We start from the raw sequence: 9,346 nt of genomic DNA on the forward strand, positions 1-9,346 counted from the left end.
TCTTAACTTTTAAACGTGATAACAAAGACTCTTAAAACTGAAAATAAAGTAAATGTAGCGGTAATTAAAGTTAAATTATATAAAAAATGAAAAAGAAAAAGTGAAGATTTCAGAAAATATAGTAAACAAGAATTAATCAGAGAAATTTAAGAGAAAAAGTTTGTCTAATCTTTTTCACATTTATTTTTGGTCATTTGGGATGAAAGAATCGATCAATCCAATTGGTTTACTCTTGATGGAATATTGTTGACTTTGAAAATTTTAAAAACAAAATAAATTGTATTCTTATTAGAAAATCATGTTTGCACCATAGCATGCAAAAGGTGTTAATCAAATAAGTTGCATGAGTGGCAGTTCGTGACTTAAAAAAAATCTTTTTCCCAACTTAACAAATGTGGTACTTAAAGTGCTGTGGAGCAAGACATCTCCCGACCTACGTCTGTACTAAACTAATTCAGGACTCCAAATTATTGATCTTTCACCCCCACATAATTTCTTCCAAATGTTAGAGTACATTATGGAACTTGTATTGTTCGAATCAAAGCCAATTCCGAAGGTAGAAGAAAACAGTTTGTGTTGGAAAATGTCCTAATTGTGGCAAAAAGTCAACCCCCAGGTACCCTGTGAGCCGAAAATAAACAGATAAAATTAAAATTCAAGGTATTGTGATTGGGTGCCCATCGCAGAGTCATGGCTTAATTTTCAGGTTATACATCCAGGGATCAACTGTTAATGCCACCGATTGAAGCATGTAAACAAAGTTGTTGCATTGATGGGAGTTTGTTATATCTGTACATTCTATTTGTCAATCTGAAGGGAATTACTATAGACCAACTTATGGCAGAGTGAGCTACTCGAGCATTTTCTGGGACTGGAAAACTTTACGATCAGCTACCAAAGCAGGATTATCATGCTCTGAGTATGCAGCAAGATTGTTATGCGCCGGGTTGACGGCAGTCCGACAATCTGAGACATTACCATCGTCGACCTGGTTATCAGATACAAGAAAAATGTGTAAGGGGATTTACATATTACCATTCGGATTAATAGATAATAAATTAATGCATGCCTGCTCAACTGGTACAAGAGACTGTTCATGATTTCTCTTGGAAAGGTCTCTTAAAGCACCCTGCACAATAACATCGTCAAAAGGTGGAACACCAACAACTATAAGCAATCAGCTAAAAGATAATTGCAAATTCACAATTGTGCAATTTGAACTCATTCTCATGAACAATATATTTGCACCTCCCGTAATGCAAGATTACGTGCCTCGAAGATTAAGGGGAAAATGTTAAATTGGCTCCCTGTGAATCTAGTACAAGAAAATTAGCACCAAAAGGCACAGCTTGAGGTCATCATATGCATTTCACGTCATATACAGTTTGATTAATGGATTACATATGTAACTACAGTAAATACTAAAACATCTATAACAGACAAACAGACATTGCTCTTAAATATATTCTACAGATAAAACTAAAAACACTTCAATATGGACATTAAAGTGCAATAAATTTTAAATGTCTTACCGCACATACAGAAAAAGAAAAAGTAAAATACAAAATTGTAGGTTTTATATAGATCAACCCTTCCAAATTCCAATACAAATGGAGTAAAGGAACAGGCTATGCTTGAGAATGTATATGTTGATCGTTACTAGGCAGCCATTGATATAAATTTCTGTAGTTATAAGAATATATACATCTAGACATTAATTCAAACTTGTATATAATTTTTCCCCCAAAAACAAAAGCAGTATGACGAAAATACCTACCCTATTTGCCCAGAAAAGCCCACAAGCATTGCAAAGTGACCTTGGACCAGATGGCCCTCGCCGCATCATTGGTGTGGATTTTGAACTAGTGCCACAATGTGTGCATCTGTAGGCACATGCCACAAAAGAGAAATGATAAAACATCTAGTTAGAAACCTCTCAGTAAAGGGAAATTAGCTTCATCTAGTAATAACTTCTCAATATAAGTCTCTAATAATGTGAATAATAATGTTAATTATATAATTATAAAATGCGACAAATTGTATGGCTAAAAGAAAAAATAATTAACACAAAACTCACGAGGTTTCTGATTGACTGTCATCCTGTCCTGAATCTTGGTCTGTACCATAACTATTAGCTCCATCTTGTTTCTTAGAAGAAGTGAATTGCCCCTTATTACGGTGCATCCTACATTTATTCATCAAATAAGTGTAAAAATAGGCACTGAAACAACTAACATAACAGTTAAAATGATGAGTGACAACTAAAAGGAAAAACATTTACCATGTTGAAAAATTAAATAGATTATAAAAGATTCATTTTCGAGATAACAAGTCCAAGAAAAACTCACTAAGTTATAATGCTGTTACATTATACATTTTATTAAAAAATTCTTGGTGAACTAAAATTTTGCGAGAGTAGAGAAGGAAGGAAGTTTCTTGTTAACCGAAATAAGTCTATGGATCAATATTTTTCTCATAACAATAGGACCACAAGTTTAAGAAGAAAATAGATCATCCAAATTTTAAAATCTCGGCATCAAAATCAGTCACTTACAAAAGATACCATGGAGTAGCTTTGGAAATCTTGTAATAAAAATAAAGCAAGTTTCATTTTAATTTTTTTTTAAAAAAAAAGCTTAAAAAATCAAATTATTACAGTTAACAAAATTTAAATTACACTCTGAGTGAGATTGCAAAAGTTTATTAGACGTCAGCTTACATTAATACGTAACCATAGCTTAACAAGACTAGACATTAAATTCAAATCCAGTTCCACAATCAGAAAGGACAGGATTCTGTATAGTTGATTCTTTCACAGTTACCAAGTTAAATTTCCCCTCAACACATGATGGCAGAGAGTCAATTGGGTATTACTACCCATTCAATATAATGTATGTAACTAAATATTATATGCTAGTTCAAACTTCCAAACTAGATGGCAGTTTAAAAGCACATATTTCTGTATTAGAACAGTTTATATGGATGGGCTCTAGCCGTAACTTCACCAATTCCCAGTATGTAAAATGAAGGTGGAAGCCAACACAATATTTTGTAAAATAAAGTCTAAAATCTAGTCTGCTATCGTTTCAATTATTTAGCATACTTCCAATTATATTATATTTACCACCAGTAAATTATTTGATTTGTAGCAACATAGCAAATTCTCTCAATTATCCTCACTATGGATTTGTCATACTCAAAGCATAAACTTTTATACCCTGGATGTAAACAATTATGTAAATGTTCATACAGTTTAATCTAATACTCGCAAGTTCTATTGCAAACCACAGAGTCTTAATTATCAAACCTGAGTGCAACTTCTTGCCGTACACCATATCTCACTTTCTTATCAAAACATCGTTCTTTCCTCTTCTTCCTGAACCTATCTAACGACGCAGCTCGCTGTGGTAGACTACATCTTGCAGGATATTCCATTGAACCCTGCAGAAGGACCCAAAAATGTTTAAAACACTACCCAGCACTGAGAACGTAAACATTAATGAAATTCTACTATGAATACCCACACATCACTTTATCATTGACCAGGTAACCTTGCAACAATAATCTCCTTATATTAGTACACTTGAAAATTAAACTGTAAAATAATTCTAGAGGATTTTATTGATCTCTCTCATAATCTTCTATTTATAAAAATAAATTGAAAGAAGAGTACATGATAATTAGGATAATCTTAGACACAATATAATCATGATAATTAGAATAAATCTAAACCCAATATAATCATGATACATGATAATTAGAGTAACCCTAAACATAATATAATCATGATAAGAGTAACCCTAAAGACAATAGGATAAATATCCTAGCAAGTACATCAACCACCAATTGACCAAATATTAACAAATTTTGTCAACCATTGATAACTTTAAGTTAAGTTGATTACCACCGAACATCAAAGTTACTATTTAGTATTTACTACCTGACTCTGGTTAATAAATATACAAATCACAATGTCTCACTTTATCAATATCTGGTGGGACAAAGTACTCTGCATCAGGTGATTTACTAATAAATCAATTGTAAAGCAATACAAGTGCAAGCGTGTGAATAATATATAATATTCTTCTATTATCAGAAAATACCCTCTGATTCTGTTGAGGCACCGCATCCACACATGGCGAACCACTCGAAGACAGTTCACATCCACCCAACAGTAACAACACCGCTTGAACCTGCCACGTAAAGCCAGATTAAATTTATCAAAGTAATTAAATAAATAAGTTCCCTGTCCATCAATTCAATGAATTACCAAAAACCATAAAACAAAACAAAAATCATACAATTGCAATGCCGAATCAAGAAGAACAAAAGAAAAATTGATAAAAAAAAAAAAAAAAAAACCACGAAACAAGGGAAAATAAATAGGGAAGGGGAAGGGGAAAATTGCACCTTATCAGGCGTAACAGCATCAAAGACGTAAACTTGGCCACGAAACGAAAGCGTAAGCTGACTAGACTCTTCGGGCCCTCCAGCGCCGGAGACGTAGACCGCATCCGAAGTGACATCCTCGACGACGACCATGGCACCGGCAGCACCGTCTTCAAGACCATGAGTTTCGTAGTGAATGTGGTGGTGGGTGTCAAGGGCGGAGTCGGGGCCGGAGCCGTTGCCGCTTTCTGCGGCGGAGATCTGCGGAGGCATGTTCAGTGGCTGGGAGTGTCCGTACATTGCTGGTGGCTCCATTGTAGGGTCCGGGAATCGCAGTGCATTACAGGGAAAATTAGAGGGGAGTTGGAAACCCTAACCTAGTGAAATTTTGAATTTGATTCGATTTGTGAGTGTTTATGAGAGAGAGAGTGTCTGTCTGAAGGAACGAAGGAATGGAGGGAGTGAAGGTGGAAGAGAAGGACAAGACAGGAATTGATTCAGAAAAAGGGTGAATGTAAAACTAACCATGTCAATGCTCATATTTACGAGGCTTGCCCACTTCGGCCCAGGCCCAATACGTATGCCGCATGCCACTTGCCCCATGGAATTTCAAGTTTTCAATAACTGACTTTATTTAATTTAATAACAATTAAATAATAATAATAATATGTCAAGCTTTGACCAAAACCCAATGTTATTTAATCAATATACCATTTTCACCGTAACCACATTCTCTCTCATAGTTTGTTCACTAGGGTGTTTACAAAAATTTATATCAACTAAATTGCTTATAATTAAATTCCTTTGTAACATTAGTTTTAACAGATAGTAATAATGGACCAAACAAAATTAAATTGGTTTTCTTTTCTTTAATTGTTTCTGTTATATTCCTTTCATGACCTCAGTCCATTTTCTTTAGCGGTTTACTCGTCAATTTTACTCTCCCAAACTATTAACCGTGATATTAATGACATTATTGAAATAATAATGAGAATAATAAAATGATTATTATATAATTTAAAATAACTAACTTTCCAAATTATAATAATTATAACTTTGGTATATATTATTTTTTGTCGGAAGTAATGAATAACATGATAAATTATTTATAGCGTACCTAAATGTAGTTATAATGTAATACAACATATGTATCTACCAATATTGGTCAAAGTAACTATCATTACCTAAAAATTGCAATACTTAAACTAAATAATATTTTATCAACGAGAATCATACTTATTTTTGGTCTTTATTTATAAGACTCTTGCAACTAATTCACATTTTTTTAAGAAAAGTTATTAAAAATAACAAATTTATTTTAATAATTTGTATCGTGGTTCCAAAATGATTCTTATATATTTACAGTTAAAGTAGTAAACATTTGTGAAGTTTTTAGAGTCTCAAATCGGTTGAAGAGAAAGAAACATTTATATAATTTTTATAGCAATTCCACAAAGGATATTGATATCTCAAAAATAAAAATATGAAAGCTCTGTCAACTAAAGAAGCATAGTAAATTAAATAATTTACATTTTATAACGTAAAGCAAGATTTTAGGTTTTTAGCTCTTCTTTCTTATAAGAAGCCTAATATATTATACATGAATAACAACAATGAATATAAATATTTTTTTTATTTTCTTTTTTAAAAAATAACCTATTTTAATTTAGTTTATCTATTTTATGATTTTTATAGTTTTTATTTAGGTTTAATATCTTATTTTGTCTCTAGTTTCGCTTGACTATGTCAAATTAGTCCATCCTTTTAAAAGTGCATCAATTGCGTCCTCACTTGATAAAATTTGCATTAATGTAATCTCTTCTGTTAAATTCGTACAAATAGCATTAAATATTTTTCTCTCTCTCTTACTTTTTCTGTACAAGGCAACTTTTTGCAGGATTTTGTCAGATTTTTTCTCTCTCTTCTACTATTCTCCTTCTCTCTTCTACCAATTATACCATATTTAAAATAGGATAGTCAAAGGATACAAACATACTCCAAGACCTGCAAAAATGCATCAAAATTTGAAGTATTGCAAGGACTAGATACATATCCAGAAAGCTTTATGATATCATTCTCAACTTCTAAATAGTGAAGAGAGCTTGTGTCCTCTACCCTAAAGCCAATGGTTATAAGTGAGAGAGAGGAGATGAAGCAGAATGTGTGCAAAAGAGTTCATCCTCTCTGAACGTAAGGTATAAGAGAATGTTAGTCAACCAGAAAAAAAAAAAGATGCAAATTGTTCTGAACGGATATGATATACCTTTCAATATCAACATCTTTGAAGGAAATATTTGGACACATAAGTGCATGTCGCATTACACACTTCTTGATTCATTGTAGTACCTTATTGGGACTTCCAATTTAGAGATGGAATTCACCAGTCATTCCAAAAATTTGAAACATAGTCATAGAGTTCATACAAGGTAACTACAACTTCAGAATACGTTTCACTTTTGATATTCATTTGGCCTTCCATGTGTTCTTGTCACAATTTCCAGCACAGAGACATCAGAAATGGAAGCCAAATCCTCCCCATGGAAACCAAAGTTCTCACTCGTAACATTCAGGTCAACCAAATTAAGAAAATTTGATGTTGTTGCTTGTTCGGTGTATGCATAACATTATCAAAGGCAACAAGGAAACTCAAATTTTGATAGTCTCATTCTACCATTTTTTCTCTCCACATTTTTTCCTTCCTTTTCCGATACAATCTCCTCCCTCCTACAAATAATGACCTTTACAACTGCATCATTCATTACATTCTCAACCAATTTTGCGCTCTTTTATTTCACGTGGTCTTTGATGCTACTCCATGCAACTTACCTTTTCTTTTGTGTTGTGTGAGTAATTATGGTACCTCTGAAAAAAAAAACAGAGAAAAAAAAAGGTGAAATGGAAGTGGCGTAGGATTGAAAAGAAAAAGATGAGAAGAATCCGAAAGACAAAGAAGAGAAGGATAAAATTTAGGATTAGGGTTGGGAAAAAGACATACCAGTTGGGTTGGGTGTGGGCTGTTGGAATTGCGGTGAAGGTGGTAAGGTCGAATGAGACTGAGAGAAGAGAAATTGGGAGGGTTTTTGGCGCCCTAGGGAGGTAGACATTTTAAAGGGTTCAGTGTGGGGTCTACCCGTATCTGTACACGTGTTTCTTCCTTTCTCTATTATAATGATTAATGGTTAATGGATACATAGTTGGGGGAAGTTGAAGAGGCATGAAGAGGGAAAGACAAGTGAAAAGGAAGGGTGGTATGGAGTTAAGTTGCTGCCAAATAAATTTGTATTAAATGAAAAGCATCACACTTGTATTAAAGTGGAAGAGAGAGAAGAAGAAAAGTAAAAGAGAGAGAGAAAAATCTGACAATAACATGTAAAAAGCTGTGTTGCACAGAAAAAAAGTAAAAGAGAGAGAAAAATATTTAACGCCGTTTGTACGAATTTAACGAAAGGGATTACATTGATACAAATTTTATCAAGTGAGGATGTAATTGATATACTTTTAAAAGAATGGACTAATTTGACATAATCAAGCTAAACTGAGGACAAAATAGGATATTAAACCTTTTATTTATGTCTCTCAAGTCACCAAACTTTATGGAGGTAGATGAAATTCTAAAAAAATTCATTCACCCGAAGCTCTTTTAAAACTTATAACTAATTTAAATATAAACACATCTCTCAATGCAACATGGTAGGTATGTTTATACAAATTTTTCTTCCTTTTCTCATCTTATACTACTAAGGTCTACATGTCATATATAATACATAACCACTCTTTCTTAGTCATAACTTTTTCACTCTTTCTTTATTTTAATATGGTCTACTTTGATAGTTTTATCATTTCTTTTACATTTTTTTCATCGACCAAATGTTTTCTTTGTCTGAAACATAAAGGAGATATGTGCATTTTTTGTATTTGTCCTACCCCCAACAATCCTGTTATTTTTCCACTTATCTTTGTTGGTCTTCAATTCTAGTATTGGTTATTTCACAAAAATCAATACTTTATATTTTACAATATTCTTTAGAATCAAATAATCACAATAGTTGCATTTTACGTGAAATGATATGTTTTGAGTTGATTTAAATAGATGTTTCAGAACAACCAACTAGGTTATTGAAATTCTTTTTTTTTTGTACCTTGAAATTTGGACCATCTAATCATGAAAATTGCAAGGTTGAGTTATTTAAGTTGCATCAACACAATTCTCTTACAGACTATCAAACACTATTTGAAAAACTATGCAATAAAGTTAGAGTTATCTCTTGAGAGTATACTTAATTATTCTTATGTTAGGTTTATTATTTGACATTTGTGAGGAACTAACCATTTTATAGTCACCCTTGATTTATCTAATTTAGTTTAAACAAATAAAAAAGATATTTACTCTTGTTAAGTAACCATCATCGCTCAGAAATGTCAAACCATAATGTCTATAACCTACCTATTATCTATCAAGAAATCTCTACCCAACACTCACAAGAATGTAAGGTTGTTGACCTTTGTTATAATTGTTGAGAAGTATCACACAGTTCATAAATTTTCCACTAATTACTTCTTTTTAATGTTAGTTAAGACACTAAAGAATCAACATTATCGCAATGACTCAACTCTATTATCTTTCGACTTTCCATTTAGGACCTCATAGGTTGATCATTCCATACATGATCCAGCTTCAAAACATTATAAGCTTCAAAATACAACTTGAGTAATGCCTACATCATCTAAAATGCGATTCTTTGTATACCCACAAATATTTATATAAAAAATATATAATTGCACTCCTTCACCATTTCATCATCAAAGTTGTTTACATTTACCAGTTCTTATGATTATTCTTATACAACTTGTGATTTGGTAGAGGTGTACCTGGAATTGTGAGCCTTAAGAGCAATAAACTTTGTTTTCTTTCTTAATCCATCTTATTCTAGCAGTAACTTATGCCCCTTTAGATGTC

At 32.5% G+C, this 9,346-nt stretch overlaps 1 protein-coding gene across 2 annotated transcripts; it reads right to left on the minus strand.

Annotated features, from left to right (window-relative positions):
* Window positions 1-557: 557 nt before the first annotated feature.
* On the minus strand, window positions 558-4,908 carry LOC106778933 (GATA transcription factor 25). Of its 2 annotated transcripts, none has more exons than XM_014666941.2 (7): window positions 4,411-4,908; window positions 4,104-4,193; window positions 3,308-3,441; window positions 2,078-2,185; window positions 1,778-1,883; window positions 1,079-1,129; window positions 558-988 (listed from the first exon to the last, which is right to left on the minus strand). In XM_014666941.2, the coding sequence occupies exons 1-7, from the start codon at window positions 4,702-4,704 to the stop codon at window positions 851-853; spliced, it is 921 nt and encodes a 306-aa protein (XP_014522427.1). In that variant the 5' UTR covers window positions 4,705-4,908; the 3' UTR covers window positions 558-850. The 2 variants fall into 2 exon arrangements, with proteins under 2 accessions (XP_014522427.1, XP_014522426.1); XM_014666940.2 differs by having other exon boundaries at window positions 1,070-1,129; window positions 4,411-4,907.
* Window positions 4,909-9,346: the final 4,438 nt, after the last annotated feature.

Source organism: Vigna radiata, unplaced genomic scaffold, assembly GCF_000741045.1.
Source record: "Vigna radiata var. radiata cultivar VC1973A unplaced genomic scaffold, Vradiata_ver6 scaffold_180, whole genome shotgun sequence".
Taxonomy (NCBI): domain Eukaryota; kingdom Viridiplantae; phylum Streptophyta; class Magnoliopsida; order Fabales; family Fabaceae; genus Vigna; species Vigna radiata.

What these genes read in the sequence shown, in the direction of transcription:
- LOC106778933 (XM_014666940.2), bottom strand. Translation starts at nt 4,704, where the DNA reads ATGGAGCCACCAGCAATGTACGGACACTCCCAGCCACTGAACATGCCT. An exon ending in GGCTTTTCTGGGCAAATAGG is followed by an intron (nt 1,130 to 1,777) that starts GTAGGTATTTTC and finishes GTTATTGTGCAG; the next exon opens with GGTGCTTTAAGAGACCTTTC. An exon ending in CTCTTGTACCAGTTGAGCAG is followed by an intron (nt 989 to 1,069) that starts GCATGCATTAAT and finishes TCTGATAACCAG; the next exon opens with GTCGACGATGGTAATGTCTC.